Source organism: Rattus norvegicus, chromosome 5, assembly GCF_021556685.1.
Source record: "Rattus norvegicus strain SHRSP/BbbUtx chromosome 5, alternate assembly SHRSP_T2T, whole genome shotgun sequence".
In the NCBI taxonomy this organism is placed as follows: Eukaryota; Metazoa; Chordata; class Mammalia; order Rodentia; family Muridae; genus Rattus; species Rattus norvegicus.
Genome location: NC_141538.1, coordinates 146,714,468 through 146,739,268, shown reverse-complemented (window position 1 = coordinate 146,739,268; position 24,801 = coordinate 146,714,468). Strand labels below are relative to the sequence as shown.

General features: G+C 46.5%; 1 protein-coding gene across 3 annotated transcripts in view; it reads right to left on the bottom strand.

Annotated features, from left to right (window-relative positions):
- Csmd2 (CUB and Sushi multiple domains 2) overlaps window positions 1–24,801 on the bottom strand; it is a 569,250-nt gene that overhangs the window by 179,852 nt on the left and 364,597 nt on the right. For all 3 annotated transcript variants that reach the window (XM_087548710.1, XM_087548711.1, NM_001446899.1), the window contains 2 exon segments: window positions 10,896–11,222; window positions 7,526–7,720 (listed from right to left, as the gene is read on the bottom strand). In XM_087548710.1, coding sequence (XP_087404836.1) covers window positions 7,526–7,720; window positions 10,896–11,222 — 522 coding nt within the window.

Genomic DNA, 24,801 nt, shown 5'->3' with positions numbered 1-24,801 from the left:
TGTCATTCCAGTGGGGCTAATATTTGGGTCACTGCTGCCTTTTTCTTTGTTCCCAACTCAATTGTCAGGCCTGAGGCGGAGGCCTACTTTCTCCCATCAACACTGGGGAGCGAGTGGCTAAACGTGGGGTCAGCTCAGGGCAGTGTTGCGTCTCTCGACACTGTGAGTACTATGTTATTTGCCTTCTCCAACAGGCAGGCCCAGTATTTAGTATAGCACCCGACACATAGCTCTGCCTCCATGGTTGCTGGTTAAGAGAGTGGATATGAGGATGGGTGAATGAAGTCTGGGGCAGGTGATTCTGCAAGATGCCGGATGCTTCATCCCACCCTCTGGCTGGCTTTGTCTCACGAAGCAGGTCATTGCCTCCTGCTTAGGATCCTTCCCATGATTTCTTCTTCCAGACACCATGCCTCCTAGCCTGTGTGATGGCTATCAGAGCCATTGCACGCTTCTTCCTTCAGGACACATGGTGGGTTCCATTGTCATGCTAGGTCACATGACTGCTTTGGCCAATAGGATGAGAGAACATGAACGATGCCTGTCACATCCGTGTGGAAACGTTCAGTGTTAGCATGTGGTTTTCAAAATTTCCCCTTCCTCTTCTAATCAGTAAGGATGTTAGGAAGAGGTGCCAATGCTTCCTGGTGCCCTACTCATTGGCTTGCTTTGTTATGCCATCCAAACACATGCTAATAAAGTTATTACTCCCATTTTACAAAGGAGGTGACCAGGGCCAGGGAGGTTAAGAACCCAGATAAAAGACAGTAAGCCAATGAAGTCAGAGCTGAGATTTAACCTGACGACCTCTGTCTCCAAATCCTCCTGCAGCACAGAGCACACCACTGTCAGACAGACAACAGAGCTGGAGGGGACCCAGCGCTTGCCAGGTGTCGGGGCTTAATGTGGATTATCCTTGTGAAGACTGCAAAGCCACACGCACATATGTTACTGCCCTCATTCTATGGAAGGGGATTATTGCCCTCAGTCTATAGAAGGGGATTATTGCCTTCATTCTATAGAAGGGGATTACTGCTCTGACTTCTGTGAGTGGAGGCTTAGAGAAATGAGGTAATTGGACGGAGTTTATATAAAACATTAAACCACACGTGTGTATCATCCCTCCTGTACCTCTGGTTTGCAAAATCCAACCATCACCTCACTCAATCATCTCCTACAGCACATGTGTGGGACCTCAGGGCAGGGAGGGCTGTGCCAGCTGCTGTGCCCAGAGGTCTCAAGTAGGTTCTGAGTCTTGTTTCTCATCCATTCTCTGGGTTGAGGCTGGATGTTGACTTCCCTGCTCAATATCCAGGAAGGCACGGACCAAACGCAGAATTGTACTCCCTGGCTGCAGACAGGCACACACAGTCCTATCTCAAATGTAATTCCTTTCTTTGGGGTCCCCACGCTCTTGTTTTCTCTGCTCTTCCATTACTGCTTTAGATGGCTAATCTCCTTTCCAGCACAAGTGATGGCCAGCGGAGCTCTCTAGTTCGATCCTGCATTCTGTTACTCGCATAGCCCAGCGTGGTCCCTGACTGGCAGGATGTAGAGAGGGGGAGTCCTAGATGCAGTGTCTCTTTAGCAGTACAACTTCTGGACGTCACTAAGACAGACAGCATTGTCCTTTACGGTTCATCTGAGTAAGTACTAACACTTCGATGCGAATTTAACTTTAAAATTTTTTTACACTAAATCTATGCAGGCATCTCTATGTACATGTGAGCACGGATGTCCTGGATTCTGTTTACCTAAAGGAGAGGCAATGTTAAAGTTAAATTAGGGGATACAGAGATGGCTCAGTGGTTAAGAGTGAGTAGCGCTCCTGCAGAAGATCCGAGTTCAGTTCCCAGCACCCACGAGGGTGGGGGGTGTGGGTGTCGGTTTATAATTACCTGTTAGTTCCAGCTTCAACACCTTCTACTGGGCTCTACAGGTACCTGCGCTCATGGGCACATATCCACACATAGACATGCACATGTGTATGCACAACTGAGAAGTAAAAATGATGCTTTAAAAAGTTAAATTGGTATTGAAGTGTTAGTACCCACTCAGACGAACAATTGGTGAACAGGTAAATGGAGAACGTGGAGTGCTCCCCGTGGGTAGGAGGGGTGCGCACAGAGCTTCACTTTCCCTGAATGCACATGGTGTTTCACTTTGTAATTATTTTTTTTGGCAGATTTAACTCTGGAACTACATAATCACTTTGCATAATTAAAAATGATTAAATTTGATGTGCAATTTCTAAAAACTTAAACTGAATACAATACTATATTGTGTATTTACGTATAAGAACCAAAAGAGATTTTAAAAGATAGTGATTTGATAGCCCATCCATGTGAGGAAACGAGGATATAAAAAACAGGATGGTGATGATGATGGTGAAGAAGAAGAAGAAGAAGAAGAAGAAGAAGAAGAAGAAGAAGAAGAAGAAGAAGAAGAAGAAGAAGAGGAAGAGGGGGAGGAGGAGGAGGAGGAAGAAGAAGAAGAGGAGGAGGGGGAAGTGGAGGAGGAGGAGGAGGAAGAAGAAGAAGAGGAGGAGGAGGAGGGGGAAGAGGAGGAGGATGAGGAAGAAGAAGAGGAGGAGGAGGAAGAAGAGGAAGAGGAGGAGGAGGAGGAGGGGGAAGAGGAGGAGGAAGAGGAAGAGGAGGAGGAGGAGGAAGAGGAGGAGGAGGAGGAGGAAGAAGAAGAAGAAGAAGAAGAAGAAGAAGAAGAAGAAGAAGAAGAAGAAGAAGAAGAAGGAGAAGAAGAAGAAGAAGAAGGCGGCTATGACGATGACGATGACAATTTGGGGAAGCATGCTGCTGTCTGTAGCACTGTCTTCACTATTCTGAGAGTCCCGAGTATTTATCACAACATGGGAAGTCACATTGGTGTTCTGTGGGACTTGCATATTTTGAGCAAGAGTGAAAAGACAGTTGAATATAATATCAAGGAAGTTAAGGTTAAAAGAAGAAAGCTTCGTTATTTGAAATGAAATGAACCCACACGCATTTTCTCCGATAAAGCGATTCTCAGCTGCATTTACCGGAATGGCTCACAGACATGGGGTGAGTCAATAGTAATAAGCACCCTTTAGCATTCTAGATTCTAAACATCAATTTGCTTTAAAAGGTGCCTTAAGAAAAACAACCGATGCTAGATCAGGGGCAGAAAATGTCAAGAGGAGGCTGGGCCATTCTCAAAATGCTCCTGCTAGCCAGGGAGACAATGTGAACGTCAGAGTGAGAACCTTAAATACACAGTAAATACACAGGACAAATGTGCATCCCTTGGCCTCAAATGATGCTTAAAAAGATCCAAATTTCGGAAGGTGTTAGGGAGTTCACTTGGCAATATACAAACAGTACAAGTATAAAAAAAAGAAAGTAATTATTTCTTCAATATTCTCGTTTTGAACTATGTCTTAGCATAAGACGTGCTTCCTTCAGCTTATAGAAGATGAGACATTTTGTAGTCTCCAGGCTGGGATCACAGACAGCCTCTAGTGTCCCCAAAGAGACGCAGTAGGACATTATGCTCCTTTAATGGAGACACGAAACCCCACTTAATAAATGGTCTGGCAATTAAAAGAAAGGAATCCAAGTCTGATTAAGTATCCAGATCTCAGTGCCACTTAAAGAAATACAAGGGAGAAGGGACCTTGTTAACCAGCCACCCTGGGAAGCAATTGGCAGGATTCAGAATGCAAGGGGCAAGGGGACAGCTCAGTCGAATGCCTGCTGTGCAAGCAGGGGGACCTGAGTTTGAGCCCCAGCCCACTCATCAAAAGCTGAGTGGATTAGTGGGACTTTGCTGGCCAGCTGACCCAGCCCAGGTACCAATGGGATGTTCTGTCCAGTGAAACGGGTGGACAGCTCTTGAGAAATAACATCTGACCTCTGGCGTGTGCGAGACTGTGTAAAAGAAAAAAACAAATAAACACAAGGTATACGGCTCCTGAAAAACACATGAGGCTGTCTTCCTGTCTCCGTGTGTGTGTGTGTGTGTGTGTGTGTGTGTGTGTGTGTGTGCACATACATATATACACATGAACCCACACCCATGCACGCACACACATCTGCACCCTCACACTCATATGCATGCATATGCACCTCCATACACCCTCTCATGTCCACACCAATCCAGAGTGCAAGAGAGGTCTTAAGAAATGTCAGGAGGCAGAACAGACTCCCTGAGATTGGTAAATGACTTGAGACCTGTCGGCACACACGCGTGTGCACTGGAAAGGCACTTTGAAGCTCTTATACAGACATTCTTTTATCTCTTCGAGATAATCATAGAAATGTAGCAGACTTTTCCTAGGGATACAACCTCATGCTGGAAGTCCCTCCCGGAGCAGTGTAGCAGCAGCTGGGAGACAACTGGGCACGTAACCCAAGCATAGTAGACTAGAAAATGGTACTCGAGGCTGAGAGGGAAGGAAGGCTCCTATCCTGATTAGGGGGTAAGGCTCAGGAACTGAGCAGAGGAGAGCATCTGGGCCTAACCCAGTGCTTGGCACAAGGAAGATGCTTGACGAACGTGTGTGAAGGAATGAAATCCTGGTTGTAAGCTCGGTCACTTGGACAGGAGACTCCTCCCACATTCAAGGACCAGCTTTTGACACAGTGGCTGGGGATCCGAACTCATGTCCTGCTTCTATGTCAAGGGCTTTACTGCCTGAGACATCTTTCCAGTGGCTGCAGCAAGTTCTGAAGCAACTTCCCCATGGGAAATGAGCTTTACCTTTTTAAAAAAATATATATTACACTTTGACATGATTTGAAACTTTCCTGATAGCCTGTTTTAGCAATTGAATTAAGAAAGTATTCACTAGAGCTCGCTGGTCTCTCTCTCTCTCTCTCTCTCTCTCTCTCTCTCTCTCTCTCTCTCCCTCCCTCCCTCCCTCCCTCCCTCCCTCTCTCTCTCTCTCTCTCTCTCTCTCTCTCTCTCTCTCTCTCTCTCTCTCTCTCTCTTTCAACACAGTTCTGTGGGCCAGAATGTTTTCCTGCATCCAGTTTGAGAGTCTTTGTTTTTAATGGGGAGTTTAATTGCCTTAGTTGTCATAACCGATGCATGTGTCTCCCCGCTGTCATCTCTTTATGCTCTCCGGTGCCTAGACTTGTCTTCCGTGATGGACAAGATGCTTCCTTTTGTTTTAATTTCCTACTGGGAAGTGAAAAATAGAAACCCTGCTTTTTGTTCTCGTTGGGAATACTTTGAAGTCTTTCATGAAGGCGTCTGATATTGTAGTCTCTGTAGCGATATAATTCTAAAAGGACAGCCCAGAATCTGGGAGTGGATTCTGGCACCGTCGAGAAAAATGGGAGGGTGCTGGGCAGGCGACTGTGTTCCTGTGCACCAATTGGGAAAACAACTAAACCTGCCTTCTGGGGGCTGCTGCTAGGCTGCAATTGGGTGACACCCAGCCAACATCTGTCACACAAGGGTGTGGCTATTTGGATTCTTTTTTGAAAGACAGAGAAGGCAGAAATGACCAGGAGAGGTATCAAGGTACTTCTAGGGAGTAGCCTCCTGTACCTGGAAACATTTCTTAGGACATTTCTGACTTTTTAACACACACAGCTACAGCCACATCTGGCCTAGCCACTCAGGTGCTGCCCACGGCTGCTTTGGAGTGGCAGCGAGAGAGCTGAGGAGGGAGCCATCTTAGGTGTCCTTGAGGTTGAAAATATTCCCTCTCTGGACCTTTGAGGAAAGCTTTGTCCACTACTGCAGGTGATGACCTTCCTCCTTTCCAAATTTAGAAGCTATTCCCTTCCTACCTTGTCCTATTACAGTCGCTCCAAACTGGAGAGGGTCTCAGAATACATCCCAGGAACATCTAAATGACCATTAGAGGCTTCATTTAGTTGTCCACCAGGTGGGGACACTTAATTAAAAAATACCCAGAAAAAAAAATAGAGACAAAGATGCTGACCAAGAAGCTGGGGCCTCACCAAGTACAGACAGACAGAAAGAAGGAGCCAGGTGAGGAGGGTGGGTTCCTGGGCCGTGGCTCTCTCTCCAACTCTAAGATTGTAATGTTACTGTTCTCAAACATACCCTGATCTCATTGGCCTGATAAAGAAGTGGTAAAAATCAAATTCAAATTTGATACCAACTGCCATCCATACTGAGCATCCTCCGACTGCTAGCCATGCTTACAGCAACCCAGCTGGAAGGTTCCTGAATCATCTGTGCTTTACCCTGGGGCAGCGGAGGCACAGAAGCGCCTGATGGCTTCCCTAGCGTGACCTATTTGGCTATAAGGTGGGGAGAAGAGGTCAGCCAATGACACCTTTCTCATGGGGGCATGTAGCTGGTTAAGAATTCATTCACTCATTCATTCATCAAGCAGCATTGATTGTGGATCAAGTGTCATACACTCTGCAGGTTTAAGGCTGTGAGCCAGGATGGTGTTCTAACTTCCGGGAGCCCACACACCGATGGGAGCTCAGCAAATGCTTAGGAATGCTTGTTTTACGCTTGCTGTGACCCTCCAAAGATGGCTAACTTTTATCATCCTCCCATTTCGTTTCTGCTTTACAGTTGGAAAACTGGAGGCTCAAAAGAGAAGCAGCTCATCCAGTAGCCTCTGGATGGCCCATCCTATCTCACACACCTGCTTGTGAGCTGGGAGGCAAAGCCCTCTCAAAGGCCCTCCCTCTTCATCCTCCCCAGGTCTCTCACTTGTGGAGTGAGCTCTGGGTAAGCAGGCAGGTCTTTGCGGTCTCCATCCTGTGTCTATCACAGAGGAGAGGAGGAAGCTTTCTGTTCTCTAAGCCACAGCCCTTGCCTGTCCAAACAGCACCGTTGGCCTTAGTGTACCTTCAGGAGATGAGAGTCTCACTGAGCACTGATTCTGTGCCAGGCGCTGTGCTTGGCACACAGATTTGACATGATCCCTATCCCTGGGAGGCATAATCTGTGTTTGAAATCTCTGCCGCCAGCTGGACCAAACGCTGGCCTGAGAAGTTTCAAAACTGCCCTGAGACACAAGGCAGGGCTGGACAGATGTTCTAACAAGCCTGGCACTTGCTAAGAGACATGTGTCTTCCAGTTGGCCTGCTCTACGTCACCTAGAGAGTGACTGTAGGATATCAAGGCAGGGTTTAACAGGGGGCACAGCTGACGGAGCAGGGAGAGCCCAGGAGGAGTGATCAATGTGGAGGGAAGAATAGCCAAACTCAAGAGTGCTGGTGTCCCTGTGTGTGTGTGGGGTGGGGTGGGGTGGGGTTTGGGGGCTCTATGGACTCATCAGGACAATAACTGGAAACCCAGCTCCTCATGGCTGTCCTATTGTGAGCTCTGAGCTGATAGTCCAGAAGGAGTCTTTTCCCACTTTAATTTCTGGTCACAATTCAAGTTCCCTGGCAAGGCGATCCCATTAGGTCTCTCATCCCACTATGAGAGAAAGAAGATGCCCCGGGTCATAGGAGGAGAAGATGGGTGAATGCAGAGATGGACCACAGTGGTTGTAGCTTGCCCCGGCCTCTCAGACTGACAGCCGCTGCCCTAGCCCAGGGGCGCTCACCTTCACAACGAAGCACGGCGCTGTTCCACACCACGCTGCCCTCCTTCAGAACACAGGTGATGGTCTCAGAGCCCTGCGTCCCGAGGAAACCTTCGTCGCATAGGAAGGAGATGGAGCTGCCTAGCTGCAGGCTGTCACCAAACCGCTTGCCGTTAACTGGAACGCCAGGATCCGGACACTCGTTATGTCGGAAGGCTGAGGAAGGGGATGTCCAGGCCGTGGTTAGACTGAGGTGGTATACAAATGGGCCACCAACAGTCAGAATCGGACCTCCATGCTTCCTCAAGAACTTGGCATGCTGACAAAGATGCTGGATGTCCCAGTACCTGGGACCCTGTGGTCATGGCAGACAGAACCCACTGGGCACAAAGCGGGCACAGATTAAACTTGATTTTCAGGTGGTCTGAACATTCTAAGGGATGCTGACAGATTGGGCAGTGAACTGTGTTTCTCATGGTAACTAATTACATCACATCAAAATTCTATCATGGAGATACGATTACTCTCTTTTACCAGAGGGGAAACTTAGGCTCTGTGTGTAGCTAAGAGTCACACCTGTCTTTTCAGTGTCACATCCACTCTGTGCTTTCCAAGTTTCAGAGGGTTAAGTGGTTAAGGGATCATGTACACTGCGGGGGGAGCTGGCTCCCAGTCTTGTGACGCTAATAGACACTGCATCATAAAGTAGGTGCCCTAGAATTAGCCCCGTCTGAAGTCATTGCCTCCATGTCCTTGCCTCATGCCAGGGCTGCTTCTCATTCTGCCAGGCAACTGATAATGCAGTGAGTGAGCCAGGAGAGAGCAAGAGAGAGAGCGAGAGAGAAAAAGGGGCGGGACCCTGAGTGATGATGAACCTTGTCTCTTATTAGCATGTGTTCCTGGACCTTTTTATATCATGTGACTGAGCCTCAGTTTCCTTACTTATAAAGAGTATTCCATAGTTCTCTGGTCATTCAGAGGCAGAAATAGAATGAATGTTGGTAAGAACATGATGGACAAGGGTTTAGTGACATCCTGTATTCCCTGAGCCTGAGTCCCCATCCTCCAAGGGACGCCCCCTCCCTGCATGAAAGGAAACCCTTTCCCCCAACTTCTCGGTTTTTTTTCTTTTTTTCGGAGCTGGGGACCGAACCCAGGGCCTTGTGTTTGCTAGGCAAGCGCTCTATCACTGAGCTAAATCCCCAACCTTCCCCCCACCTTCTCTACCAAGCACATTCCTGGTCTTCCTGCACCAGATGTTGTCTGGGAAGCCAGGGCTCATGTATGCTCCAGCTGTTCTAAGGATCGTGCTAGGCTCCACGGCTGCATGGGAGTGCACCATATTGGAAAGGCTGGCTTCCAGGCCTCCCTCTGACACGACCACTGAACACAAGCAGGGCTGAAACATCACATAAGCCTAGATTCCATCTCCCACCCATCTTCATTAGACCATGACATTGACATTGAGAGCTGACTGGAGCTTGAGGCTTGGAAGTCAAAACCCTATCAATCATGTACATATGTGTGTGTATAGATGTATGTATGTGTATATATGTATATATAAATATGTATATATGCATGTATATATATTCTATGTATGTGTATCTATATACATACATACATACACATGCATACCCGTGTATGCATACATCTCTGCATGAATGTGTATACACCTACATGTCAATGGTTCGGTGCTCTTTCCAACATCAGTGAGCATGCAAAGGGATGGGAAGGTGAATGACACATGTTCCTCTCTAGGCCTCGTGGCCCACAGTTGATGGCTATGAGGACAGAGAAGCTAATGGCCAGAGCCACCAGTGTCACGCCAGCATGCTCAGAAGAACACCCTCTGCTTCCTTCTGTCCTTAGGTCACTGGGAGAGGAACCTGCTGGTGACAAGGTACTACAGGACGGTTGAACGTTTCCAGTGAATCTGTTGCCTGTAACATTGTAGCATGGGTGGTGATAGGATGGGGCTTTAGCTTGGGTTACAAATGGCCTATCCCACAGCATCTAAAGTCAGTGAGATAAGGAGCAAGGCGTCTGTGACAAGTGCGGGAGCTGGCACTGGGAGGAGAGCATGAGACAGATGAGCGACCAAAGAGCATCCCCCCTCCCCCTGTGTGTGTGTGTGTGTGTCTGTCTGTCTGTCTTTCTGTCTGTGTAGGAGTCTCAATCAGAGCCCGAATTTCTCAGTCATGGCCAAGTTCACCAGGGTTATTGTTTCCTGTGTCCTCATAATAGATTACTGCTCTCTGGAAGGTTTCTGTCCAAGGTCCTGCCTATCTCCATGTCCACTGAACTCAGGAGACACAGAAATAAGAAAAACATGACTGCTTAGCTTCGGGTTACTTCTGGACAGTGGGCTCAGGATAGAAGCTGAGGAGACAACTTCCAGACTGGCCACGGGAAGGACTGTGAGACGGTGAGAAATGACTTATGAGCAGCTGCAATAGGCCTGCAGGAAAGGTCATGGAAGCATAGCTCAAGGCCTTTGCTTCTTCTCTGATTAGGGCAATGGGGCCCAGGCAAAGCAAACTGTAGAAAGGCAATGGTTAACAGGAAGCGGCATTGGGGGATTTGGGATTAGGAGTGCGGAGCTGCCGAGAGAACCTGAGTGTAGGGACATTTTTGAGAGTTCTGGAATGTTGGATTCTTTAAAAAAATACGATAAGAATAGGCTTTCATTTTAATCCCAGGTGTGAGGCTATGGGGCTGCTTTGGGCTCTAGTAGAGGTGTGGTTTTGCCAGCTGCAGACAGTTTCTATGTGTGATGTGTGGCGTTCTGGGAACATTTCAGAAGGTTTATAAATGCTAGAGCCCCAATAGGCAGCATGGGTGGTTATTGGTCATTTAGGGAGGTTGATTGTAGTTTGTTAGTAGCTGTGGTCCAAGAAGAAACAAAAGGAAAGTAGATTCAGGGCTCTCTCTCTCTCTCTCTCTCTCTCTCTCTCTCTCTCTCTCTCCCATCTAGTGTTAAGGGGTAGAACTAGGGAGACAAAGGGTGAGAAAAAGAAGAACCCGCAAATTAGCAAAGACGAGTTATATCCGAGGAACTTCCCTAGAGTCTCTCTGCTTCGAGCTGGGAGGAGGAGGTGGGAAAATCTGGACTTCTTTATGCCCTTTGAGACAGCTAAGGAAATAAATGCTTACAGGCCATGACACCTCAGAAATGAGTAGCTGGCCCACCAGATAGTTCTGTGCTTCTTCCTGGGAACTGGGAACTCTATGTGTGACCCGGCAGCAGGACGTGCTTTGGACCTGGTCTACTGCATTGATGATCCCTCATAGGAGCACCTTCAAGCACTCTCGCTCAGTAGAAGGAGTATGTACAGTCAACTCACTGGTCAATGGTATCACCAGTGATGCTGGTGACAGGGGGAACACTTACTGGTAAAGGTGATGTTGAAGCCCCTCTTCCCTGTGGAGTGGTCAGTCTGGAACTCTAGACGGGCCACATGGCCACTGCTGGTTATGGAGGAAGGGAGCTGATTTCCCGAGAAGGTACCAAGGACCGGGGCCTCAGCAGTGGCTCCGTCTTTAATGACCAGGAAATCAAACTGAGGCTCCACGTCAATGTCATTGAAGGCCAGGTGGATGCGGCTCTCGGGCCGGGCCAGGATAAGCCAGACACAGTGAAGATGATTTCCATAGTCTTCAGGGTAGTTGGGAGACAGGACGATCCCAGAGGGACTGGTGAAGTTGAAGAAGCAGGAAACTGAAACAGAAGAGCGATGGAAGTGAGGAGGTATCCGCCGTATTTTGGAGGGGCCACTGAGGGCTGACATTGGAAACATTTTCGTAGCCTTCAGGGAAACAGAAAGAGTGAACGACTCCAGGGTTGGGCTGGACTGGCTGGGCTCAAGGCTGTAGGTGGGAGGTATGCTGGGTTCCGTGCTGGGTATAGCACTGAAGGGCCCCTTTGGCAAGAGCAGATATAGCAGAGTTGGTTTTCTATTAGTCTCCTTTCTTTCCATATGCCCATCCTAGGCAGCTTTCACTGCCCTTGGTCCCTTGTTCTGGGGAAGAAATCGCCATTCAAGCCAATGTGAAGAAATGCAGCCCCTGACCCTTCTCAGCTTGCTTTGTGGTAGAAGAAAAGGACATGGCTTACTGATACAGGGGTGACAATCCCCCAACAGAGAGAGAGGATCCACATCCATCTCTTTTCCCCAAATGTCTTTGATGGGAGACGATTCACACCAGACCCATAAGGACTCTAACCCCTTCAAACTACAGCCACGCTGCCCATAAGCGCCATCTTTCAGAGGCCAAGGCCTTTGAAGAACAGGGTAAGGGACCTGTGACAGGGACCTGTCATTTCTCCTCACTGTACTCTGAGGGTCAAGTCTTCTGGAAGCCTTGAGCCATCCTCATGCCAATTCCCAACAGACCCTACAGGGAGCTTGAGGGAGAACACCACGATGCATGGAGAAGCAAACCAGCATACCGAGCTGATGTGTAGAAGGGAAACAATAAGAGGGAGAGACACAAGAACTGCAATAGCTCTGTTTGGCTACGGGGAACATCTCATTATTGACGAGAACTCTTTCCATTACTCTAGGACTGCTCCCCAAATCAAGCCAAGAGTGCACTCGGAGGATTCAGGTAGGAACCACTGCGAAGATGTAGGGCACGGCACGAGAGAAAGCACCAAGCAAGACCCTAAAACTCAACCCACTGAGGCTGTATGGGAGCTCACATATGCGCCCATTGCATGCTGCCGATTCAAGTTGACGCAATCCTTTGGGAAGGGAGTGCGTGATTTCTTATTAAGAGTTGCAGACCACTAGAACACTCCCGGCTCACAATCTCTAGGAATGAATTCAAAGGGAAACGAGGCACCGGAGCAAAGATGTTGATGGTGACATAATTCTATCCCAGAGGAAAAATGCCAACCACCTATATGTCAGTCCAATAAAGGGAAGAAAATTACAGCCTTTAATGTGGCGCGGTGTGAAGGCCATCATTAAATTGATAAATACGGCCCTGCGGAAAGAGTGCTAACTATCGTTTTAAGTAAAATAGTAGGTCATAAAATTATATGCGTACTCTTGATGATAGTTATTAAATGCTTGTTTATATATGGGCAAAGATTGGACAGGAGCCCCCAAATAAGAGCTGCATTGGGGTTGTAGGTTTCTGGGTGACTTCTTTCCGAATGAGATAACCTTTAATTTTTTGTGTGGCTGTAATAGTGACACAGGCTCACTGTAAACACACAGCGCCATGAGGAGAGAAAACTGAACACAAGCCACTGTGTAAGTCCCCCTTTAGCGCTCATAGTTATGCGCAGTGTTAATGAAATGGATACTCCAGGGTTAGGGAGGTGGCTCAGCTCGTGAGTGTGACCTCATAAAGACTGGAGCTCGGTCCCCAGCATCCCGTGAAAGGCAGGGTATGGTAGGTATGCGTTTAGAGTCCCAGCGCTGGGATGGTGAAGAGAGGCTACCTCTGGGGTTTGCTGGCCAGCCAACCTAGCCTCGTCAGTGAGATCCAGGTTTCAAGGAAGAGACCCTACCTCAAATGGCAAGGAGGATGGCACCTGAAGAAAGATACTGAAGTTTGGCCTCTGGCCTCCTTGCACAATGACATGAACACCCACCCACCCACACATACACAGCCATGCAGGAATATGCAACTACAGAGAAACAAACACGTGCATGCATTCCCACATATACACACTCCCACACAATACGGATAGCTTAGATGGATATATCTGGGTTGCTGGCACAAGCCTTTAGTCCCAGCACTTGAGAGGCAGAGGCTGGTGGATCTCTGAGTTTGGAGCCAGCCTGGTCTATGGAGTGAGTTCCAGGATAACCGGGGCTACACAGAGAAAGTTTGTCTCAAAAAACAAACACAATTGGAAACAAAAAGAAAAGTAAAAGAAAATCATTTTTTTTTTGCTAAACTTAAAAGAAAACAAACACGCAGGAAATATGAACCCCTGTTTCATGCTGGTTCTGTCTGTCCCACCCACGGTCTTTCTGAAGGGAGTATTCCCTTTTCCAGCTCTGCTGGAAGCTCTCTGATTCAATTCAGCAGCAGCAATGGCAAACGGCTCAGACCCTAAGATCTAGCCAGTTCGTTCTTGCATTATTGCTTAAGCATAGAAAGAACTGAGGCAAGGGGAGAGAAGGACTTTTAGGGAGTGCAAGATAAAGTTGGCGCTAGTGACTATTATATATTATCGAGCATTTGCTAAGTATACACAGTGTTCTAAGTATTCCCATTGCAGACTCAGTCTAACTATCACAGTAACACCACAGGGTAGTTAGTACCTACCATCGACCTCATTTAAAAACGAAGACGCCGGGACACAGAGAGTGTAAGTGGCTTGCCAAGGGCACAGTAACTCGCGAATGGCAGTGCCAAGTTTCAGTCCAAGCATCCTGCCCCCAGGAAGAAAGCTCAGTTACCCCTTCACTTTGTCTCCCAGCAGGAAACAAAGAATGCCCACGGGGTCTGAGTCTGCCCACGGAGTCCTTAAGGAGGCTCCTCACATCTGCAGATCTGCTGTGTACCCAGACATGCTGACAGCACTAAAGAAGGCTCAAGAGGGATGTCCATGCTGGCTCGAGATTTCACTGAGTCCAGATGGAGCATCATACAAGTGATATCCAAGGGTAAGGACCTTCAGGACAGACAGGAGACAGCCTGTGGTACAGTCTAAGATGGACTGAAGACAAAGACACCATGATTTCTAACTAAACATGAGCTGGGACACAGGAAACATGTGCGTGGAATGGATCTGATGTGAGAATTTAATTCCTAGCACTCGAACCCAGCACCCCCACGTGGGCATCACCACTCCAGCATGGCCACGACAATGCTGGCATCAGCACACTGGTATCACCACACCAGCACTCGAATCATTTGTCTTTCTGTGCAAAGGAACCATTTGCCTTGTTTTCCTCGTGGTGCTGGACGTGAACCCCCCTTACATGCCAGACAGTCATTCAACCACCGAGCTATACCCCTAGGCCTTGACGGGTACCACTTGGGACCCTGAGAGCAGTTATACATGACACATTTGCATCTCTGGCCAATCATCTTGTCACTTGATCAGCACATTGTAGACTTGCCCTCTTCACCGTAACACATTAACCCCCCAGAAGATACTTCTGAGAGCAGAAGTCTTTCCCACTCGATCCTTTGGAACTTCTAATGGCTGTCATAGCATCTGGAACACAGTAGTTGCTCAATTAATGCTTCCTGAATGAATCAATGAGCATCATACACCCTGAAAAGACGGTGACATGGAGATGCCAAGCTATTAGGACATCCCGTTCCAAAACTCAGGCAACCGAATTAACCAGACTCTGTAGAAATGGATGGACATTTGAGTCAACTCGGGATCCTAAGGAAAATAATGGGGAGTGACCCTCCAGGCACTTCTCTGAGACATGGTACAGATGTGGACTCAAGTAATGTAGGATGTGATCCAGTCAGACAGTTAGAGCCAAGATGACTGGAGACTGCTCTCAGATAACAAAGGTTTCAGGGAATAGAGTATTCATATGAATGTCATAAAATGCCACTTGGAGGTTGTTGGGTTTCTTTTTTTCTCTATCTAACAAAGAGATGAATCAAAATGAAGAATTCAAGTAACAGAAAGGTGTGGTTCATAAAAAATAAAAAGTCGGCAAGGAACAAATATAGTAATGAATCTGGATAACTGCTGTGAAGGTGGTTGTAAAATGGGACGTGAGTGTAACAAATGTTCGTTGGAAGAGAACACATGCAATATCATTCCAGTCAGAACCCTGGGGTAAAATATTTCAGATTCTACTGATATCATGGGGAAAGGTGGAGGGAGGAGATATGCTAATTTCCTCATCTTGCAAGAAAGTCTGTTTTATAGTTTCTGTGGTTAATTAGAGAAATATAGGTTAGAGCATGTATTTAAAGATGTTAAGTGTAATTAGTAATAGAATATGAAGTAGCTTATCTTCAAAATTACCGAAAGGGGAGAAAGCAAAGCAGTCAATTTAGAAAGAAAAAAAAAATAACCAGTAAAATTCAAAGGAAAAATCCGTGGATGTTTAAGACGAGGACATGCAAAGCAGGATGCTTTAAAAGGAAGACAGGATTTAATTTATAACAACAAATGCATACAGGCTCGTCTGCTGGTAAAACAAATCCCTCAAATGGGGATGAGACACACAGCTGGGACAAAGCAAGCCTGAACAGTTGACCAACGGCCACTCAGCCTTTACTTTGGAGAGAGGGTTCAAGTTCACCACTGCTTGGGTCCCCAAATATTCCTATTTAGTTGGTGAAAGGGGCCCAGACATTAGGGTGCTCTTTAACAGTCAGGGGCAAGAAGTTCTAGGGTCTGGAGGAATGGCACAGTGAGCAAAATGCCTCCAATGCAAGGGCAAGACTTGAGATCCCAGCTCCCATGGACAAGCCAGGTGCAGAAGTTGCAGGTCGGTTGGTACGTCCAGCACTAGAGGTGGGGATGGGCAGATCCCTGAAGCTCATTGGCTGGCCGGCCTAGACCGAACAAGGAACTTCAGGTTCAGTGAGAGGTGCTGCCTCAAAAAATAAGGTAGATAGTGATGGAGGAAGACACCTGAGGTTGACCTCTGGCCTTTGTATGTGTGTGTACCTGCATATAACACATATACCACACATACACCTCACACACATATACACCTCACACACATACACCACACACACCCACACACCATATGCAGACACGTATCATACGTACATACACAGCACATATATATCTCACACACATACATCACATATACACCTCACCCCACATCCCCCCACACACTTACACACACACACACACACACACACACACACACACACTCCTACACAAACATACACACAGAATGAGAGAGAGTGAGAGAGAGCGAGAGAGCTTTAAATTTAACACTCAACTCTCTGCTATTATGTTACTCCTGACTCTTGGTCCTTCTTTAAGGTCAAGAGCTTTCTGGAAAGCTCTCAAGACATTTCTTCTTGCACTCTGAGAGAGCCGGGGCTGATTAACTGGCACTGCTGAGAGCAAGGATGTAGCCTTTCAACGCTCGCCCTTCCAGCTCTAGAGATGACCCAGACCTGTCCCAGGGAGGGCAGACAAAGGAAGTGCTCTCTGTCCCACAGGGCTCTACTCTTTCCTGCTGTGGAATAGCACACACAGGTCGCATTATCATGGTCCATCAGTGAATGGGAGGCACTGGTTTCTCCGTGTCCCGAATGAGGAAGCATACCAAAAGGGGCTGTAATCGAATCTCATCACCACTGTCAACCATCCAGCTTAGAAGAGGGGAGAGACCGGGAGCCTCCGATGCACAAGTGGTAACCAGGTGGGGTTTGAGAATCTTGACCTGGAGCAAAGTTTTACATCACAGGGCTCTCATGTGACCTGGACTGGAGAAATAACAATGGTCAAAGCTCATTAACAACTGGGTGTGTAATCCGTGCACCCAATAGGAATCTGACATTGGTCCTGAGTGCGAAACGCAGGTGGAAAACTCACCGTGGTTTCCTACTGGTGTCCTTGTGCTAGCTAGCTCCACTGCTTTCAAAATGCCAATTAAAATGACGGGCTGATCGGACCGCGGTTGCCTTCACTAATCCTGACAAAGACTTAAAGGCCAGGGAAGATATTTACTGCATGGATGGGAGGATTCCAGAATGAAGACGCATCCGTTAGAATTTTGTGTGCCCCAAGGCACCCATACAGACACAAGAAAATATCTAAGTCTGAGGACCAAAAAAATAAATAAAGATGAGGATGATCCAAAAGCTATAATGATAGGCATAGACTCTGTGGCTTTTAAACTTGGAACACAACCTGTTCTGCTCGTTTGAAACAGGGTCTCACATATGCCAAACTATCCTTGAACTCTCTGCACAGCCAAGGGTAGCCTTGTAATCCTCCGTCCTGTACTGGGAGATATGGGCTATAATGCCTGGTTTCATTTGTCTCTGATCTGTCTGCCTGTCCATTTGCCTGCCCGCCTGTTTGTCTGTCTGCCTGCCTGCCTACCTGCCTACCTATCTACCTATCTATCTATCTATCTATCTATCTATCTATCTATCTATCTATCTATCTATCTATCCATCCATCCTTGCTTTGTAGCCCCACCCGGTGATCCCCTTGCCTCAGCCTGCCGATGCCTCACCCAAGCTTGCACCCCTGAGATACGACCTTTCTCGTTGCTCACAGAATATTGAAAACATGGACCTTATATTAGGCTGCAAGGCTATTTAAACAAATTCAGCCGCAGAACAAAACCTGTTGTTCTGTTTGCAAGCATGCAAATGTCACAGGGATAAGAACTTGGTGCATCCTCTTGGCTGTTAAGCCATCTATAGGACAGGGGGTGACATTCAGCAGGTGCTCCGTGTCACTCATTCCAAATTCAAACTCAAGTTAAATGGAAGCAACTCAGAGGCCAGTGCGGTCAGGTGAAATGCTGGGAAGAGCGGTCTCATGACATTTACGTCTGTTCTCTGATAAAGTCATGAAATCAACCATGAGAGAATCAAGAAAAATGCCTAATTTCTTGAACCCTTCAAATAAATTTCTGAGTCCAAAGGGGAAAGAAGAATTGAGCAGGCAATACCAGTGCCTCTGGATTGATGAGGCCAGCACAAAGCTGAAGGGAGGGGACAGTTTCTTAGCCTTAACCATGATTTAGTAATAAAGAAATAAAAACCAAAGTGAGTGTTTACTCAGAAAGAGTTACAGAGAGACTAAGTAAACAGGATTATGGAGAGATGGGAGAATAAATTCAGAAGCAGTAAAAGCAGACAATACAGGCTGGCTTCTGAAGAGACAAATAGAAAGATTTCTGGTTGGTCTACTCAAAATATATAGAGTATATTCTATGTGTTTATATGGATCCAAACACACACACACACACACACACACAGACACATAGACACAGACACACATATACACAGATACACACACAGACACACACACAGACACACATACACAGACACACACATACAGACACACATACACACACAGACACACATACACACACACAGACACAAAGACACACAGACACACACAGACACACATACACACATATACACAGATACACACACAGACACATACAGACACACACAGACCCACACACACAGACACACACACAGACACATACAGACACACATACACACATACACACAGATATATACACAGACACATACAGACACACACAGACCCATGCACACAGACACACACACAGACACACACAGACACATATACATACACACACACACACAGACACTCACACACAGACACAGACACACACACATATACACAAACATGCACACACACAGACACACACACAGAAACATATACACACACAGACACACACATAGACACACACGCAGACACACACACACAGACACACACATATACACAAATATGCACACACACAGACACACACAGACACACACAGAGACACACACATATACACAAACATGCACACACACAGACACACATACACAGACACACACAGAGACACAGACACACACAGACACAGACAGACAGACACACACACACACAACACGTGCGCGCATATTTATACATGGAAAATGAAAGAGGAGACTAAAAACATTAAGGTGATAATCTAATCATAAAAGACAGCATGCGACACATTAATAAACACACAGCTGTGACCTGATGCAGGAACTCCCAGGCAAATTTGTCTTTCCAAAATGAATATGAAGGAAAAATCCGGAGGAGTTGGGAAACTGGTTAGTGGGTGGGACAATTTCAAGGCCAGCGCTTTGCTTCACAGTGTCAGACACATTAGCAATATGCAAGCAGTTTAAATTCACCCAGATAACAGATTTCCATGACAATGTGGGGATGATGGGCATATTCATATCCCCCCCCCCCTCACACACCAGAGGTAAAGAACCAGCAGATCAAACTCAGCCCGGGAACAGACACACCCTGGTCTGATATTGAAAAGAAAGCTTCACACATGCACTCGCGCGCGCGCACACACACACACACACACACAGAGACAGAGACAAAGAGAGAGAGACAGAGACAGAGACAGAGAGACAGAGACAGAGAGACAGAGACAAAGAGAGAGAGACAGAGACAGAGACAGAGACAGAGAGACAGAGACAGAGACAGGGAGACAGAGAGACAGAGACAGAGACAGAGAGACAGAGACAGAGACAGAGAGACAGAGACAGAGACAGAGACAGAGAGACAGAGACAGAGACAGAGACAGAGATAGAGACAGAGACAGAAACGATACTCCGGTTTAGAGAGAGGTGACATTGCTAAGGCTTCAATTATCCTACATCATAGTATAAACTGAACCCGATTCTAGGTAAGATCCATGCCAATTATTTATTCTGGAACCTATAAAAATGTGTCTCCGTTAGAACAAACAGATCAAAATAGCCAAGCTCTCTTTGATACCAGCACTGGTGGCAAATGAGGTTCTGGTTGTCATTCCAAGAGTGCCATCACCTCATTATGAGTTTCCTTAGCAGCAATCATTGAGGGGACAAATGTCAGGAATAACCCCATTTTGCAGACACATAAATCAAGGCTAACAGCTCAAGTAGCCTGCTTATAGTCACACAGCCTTCAGTGATGGAGCTGGGATGATGAACTCTGACAGCCAGTTTTCAGTCAGGATACCTGATTCCCCCCAGTGTCGGGAAGGCTTACGAAGGCAGACACTAAATTTAATGCATTAACACTTGTTACAAAGCCACAATAAAAATATCTGTACACGTTGATTACAAATGAAAGATCAATGTAACTGGATAAAAAAAGTCTTCAGTAGCATGCAACCAATGTGGGGTTTTAAGTAGACAAGATATAGACAAGATACTAAGATAAAAGGCTAATCAGTTGTTGAAAAGAATAGGTCCATATCTCACTAAATGTGTCACAGAAATACTAGGAGAAATTATAGGTAGACCTTGTTAAAGAAGACAATTATGCTATCCAGAGAGTCCCGAAAGAATTGAAGGCAGAGGGAGCCTGGCTGTGTCCATTTAGAGACACATAAGGAAGGTTTGTGTAAGTTCTGAGATGGGAGAGTAACTTGTGAGCCTTATTCTAAAGTCACAAATCATAAAGAAAACCATTATTACTCCATACTAAAGAAATGGAAACTGTTTGTATTTCAAAAATTAATAAATAAAAGCTAAATGGTGGGAAACAAATGGAGGAAAACCCCCTGTGTTCAGGGTTTGGTCTTTTGTTATCTATGGTAATGTTAAGTGCAGGGGCAGGGCCCAAGACCAGGTTGTCCCAGAGACTAGGTAGTCCACATGTACGAATACCTTGGCCCCAAGTTATTTCTGATTGGTAAGCAAAGAGGTCAACAGCCAATAGTTGAGAAGAAGAGACCTAGGTGGGGTTTAGGTTTCCTGGGCTTATGGGTTGGAGAGGGAGCAGGAAGGGAGAAGGTGGAGTAGGGAGGAAGGAGAAGACGCCATGAGGGCTGGCCACCGGAAGATAAGAGCAGCCCAGATAGAACTTGGTAAATTGTAAGTGATAACTTGAAGTTATCGACAGGAAACTACGTTCTAACAGCATAGAGGATAGGTAGCTGCCCACCTTGTGTATTGTTTAAGGCTTATTGCAAATATAAAGGTTTTTATCCAGGAACTAAATGGTCTAAGGTGGGGTAGAGACCCCGGGTTGGGATTAAATAATTTCGACAACATCTATGTGATTCGTCATGACCAAACACTTACTCTGCTTCACATACAAAGGACCGCAAGTCAACAAAAAGAGATTCGCAATGGAAATACTGGCCAAGGAGATTAAAAAGCAACTCACAAAATAAGAAAGTCTGTCAATGAAGAGGTAGAAAAATGGATGTTATTATAGAAAAGAAATGTGCTAAGTTCCAGTTACTGCCCCAACATACAGGGACATAGCGTGGGACTGTAAAACATGAGACAGTCTGGCAGTCTGGCGGGGCTGAGGTACGCAGCTAAGAGCAGGAAGGAGAAACAGCAGTCACATGTATGGAAAGACGGCTCCCAGGAGGAGGAATATTTCAATTCTTTAACCGTCTCATGTAGACCAACTGGCTTCAAATTAAGTATTTCCCAGGGGATTGCCCCGACTTTCTGATTTTCCTGCTCCCGCTCCCCCCAGCCCTTGAGTTACAAATCTGCACCATCACATGCTGTTTGACGTGCTGGGGATTGAACCCAGAATGTCACACATGTTAGGCACTTGTCCCTTCTGAGCTATGATCCCAGCAGTAGACAGGCTTCCCTCCCCTCTACCCTTGGTGGCACTAAAGGTATTTGAAGGTCTTGAAACCATAAGTCTAAACCTGGCTCTGTTAAAGCTTTATTTAATTTTTAATTACATGTGCGTGGGTCTGTGCATGCATGCAGGTGTCTCCCGAGTACAGAGATGACGTTGGACCCCTTGGATATGAAGTGGTCATGGGCCATCTCCGGTGGATGTTGGTAACTGAACTTGGGTCCTCCACAAGAGCAGACGCAATCTTAACTGCTGAGCCATCCCTCCAGCCCTGAAATCTTTTTCTTGATGTTTACTCTATTCTGATGTTTTGATGAGAGAAATGCTGGATCACCTCTTACAAAAGGAGGGAAGGATGAGGAAGTGAGGACGCTATGGGCCTTGCTGTCTTTAGACTCAAAAGTCGAGTGTGTCGTCCGGGAAGCCGAGGGCAAGGTCATTCTCAAGGGCGATGCGAGAGCTGGGGTGGGTTTAGGGGAGCAGAGAATGCTTGTGGCAGCTTCCACAGCCTAGAGGAGAACAGACTGGAGAACGCAGATGGATTGCTGGGCGCTGTTGCAGGCCTGACTGAAATTGGTAACCATGAACTTACAGCGATGCCAATTTGCTTCCTTGGGTGGTTTTATGCAGCAGAGTGCAAGCGGCCCAATCAGAGCCTTCTTGCCTCATCGTGCGTCTCCGGATCAGCAAACTGAGGTATCAGTGTTGATGGATAGCACGGCTGAGAGGCGAGCAGAAGTCTCACAAACGCTCTTTTGTTTCTTTTGCCATATATATATATATATATCATATATATATCATATATATGTATATATATCATATATATGTATATATATACATATATATATGATATATTTATATATACAAATATATATGTATTTATGTGCAAATATATAATATAGACTGCAGAATATATCATACATACAAATGTATATTATATTGCAAGATATATTAATCTATCTTTATATATAGATACAGATGTAAAATTTTATTCCAGTTTTTAAAGAGAAAGTCTTATGTATCCTAGGCCTTGAATTCAGTGTGTAGCTAACAGTGATCTTGAACCCCTCCTTAGTGCCAAGATTACCACAGCTAAGCCTGGTGTGTGCGGTGCTGAGGATTGAACCCAGGACCTCGCCTACACTCTACCAACAGAGCAACACCCCCAACAGTCAGTGTCTGCTAACTTCTCCCTCCATCTTTCTTGATATAATCTCTCGGGTTGGAGCTTTCTTAAAGTTATCACCCAACGTTGTGACTTTCAAAGAAGCTGTGTGAGAGTCTCCGGTGATATGGGTACCTGGCGGGGTCCATTCTTGTTAGAAGGAAGGCCAACCCCAGCCCTGGTTCCCTCTGAGAACCCTGGGATATGCATTGCAAGAGGAAGCCACCCAGAATCAAGGGATGTTCAGATGCACCCTGCAGATGTCGTCGTAAACTGCCTGTCACATGTCTTTACCAAGCTTTTCCACTGGCGTTTCAAACCAAATTCTTCACCATTTTCCAAAAGCCTCCTACAGGTCTTTCCTCTGGGAATGACAACTCCAGGGGCCTAAGCAAAATATACCATTGCCTTATAGCCCAATGGTTCTCCATCTGGAGGCTGTGACTCCTTTGGAGTCAAATGATTCTTCCAAAGGGATCGCATTACAATTCATGACAGTAGCAAAATGACAGTTATGAAGTAGTGACAAAAGTAATTTTATGGTTGGGGGTCACCACAGCACGGGGAACTGTATTAGAGGGCTGTAGCAGTAGGAGGGTTGAGAACCACCGCCATAGCCCATCAGTGACTAACTTCTTTTTCTTACTGGTTCTCTTCAGCATCTCTTGTGACTGACACATCATCTTCATCACATCCCAGAGGTTGAGCCCCATCCCCGTGTTGCACTTCTCTGACCTCACACTTGATATCTTCCTCCTCCATGATCCATTCTCCTTGTTGGCGCCATTTGGATCGTCAGTTCTGCACATCGCAAATTCTGCCTGTTCAGTATTTGTCTGGAGTGTTCTTAAAAAACTCCCTGCTGCATAGAGGAAGAAGTCTAGACTCTTTAAATGGCACCAGAGTCACTACGATGAAAAGCCTTTGCCAACCCCTTTGATCTTCATCCTGCCTGAGTCGGCCCCACGGTCCAGACAGACCACAGGACTGGCAGCGTTACAAATGTGCCATGCTCACCGTCTGCCTGCTTTTTCTCCCTAGGCTATTTCTGTTTTTCTAGAATGGTTCCGTCTCTTGTTCGCCTGTAAAACGGTTGAGCACCATATTCTGAGCCATGTGGGTCCTACCCACTCCACACTTATCTTTCCTGACTGCCGTCATGGCGTCTGTAGTCAGGCTCACTGACATCATGCCATGGTACCCAAAGAGCTACAACTCCAGCAGACAGAGAGCTAAAGAGTAAAACATTGCTGCTCATAGATCCCAGAGAGCCAAGCATCTTCCAAGCAAAGTCCACTCTCACTTCTACAGTGCTGGTTCCTACCTACACCATAAAACCCAGAGCACAGCATCACTAACAGTCACTGTAAGAAAAACAGGAGCCAAGACTCTCTAACCATCTGATTATAATCGGAAAGAAGGATGATCAAGACATATATGCTTCTGCCTTTCATTTTGTGCAAAAGTCATTGTTTATTGTAATGACTGATGCTACCCGCTGCCTCTGTCCCCCTCCCCTGCTCCCCATCTCTACTCTACATTCTGGTGGGCAATACTGTTTTTTCTACTCTAACTGAACTTGGCTTGTGCTTTTGATGAATTTTAGAACATGGAGCTGTAAGTGGACATGACCCAGCTATTTTCAAAGTATCAATGCTTGCAGATGGGGTGGGGTTGGGAGGACTCTGTCCCTTGGAGTCTTTGCCTCCTGCTGTAAAAGCAACATATTCTGTTTGTCAGCTGGTCCTTTGGTGAGGGTCCCAGAATGAGAGGCCACATAAGAGCCTAACAGAACCACAATTGACATACAGTCCTGGTGGACCCTGAGAGAGACGGTACACAATGTGGGGGCTGTGGATGCCACAGGAAAAACTGATATTCTTTAAA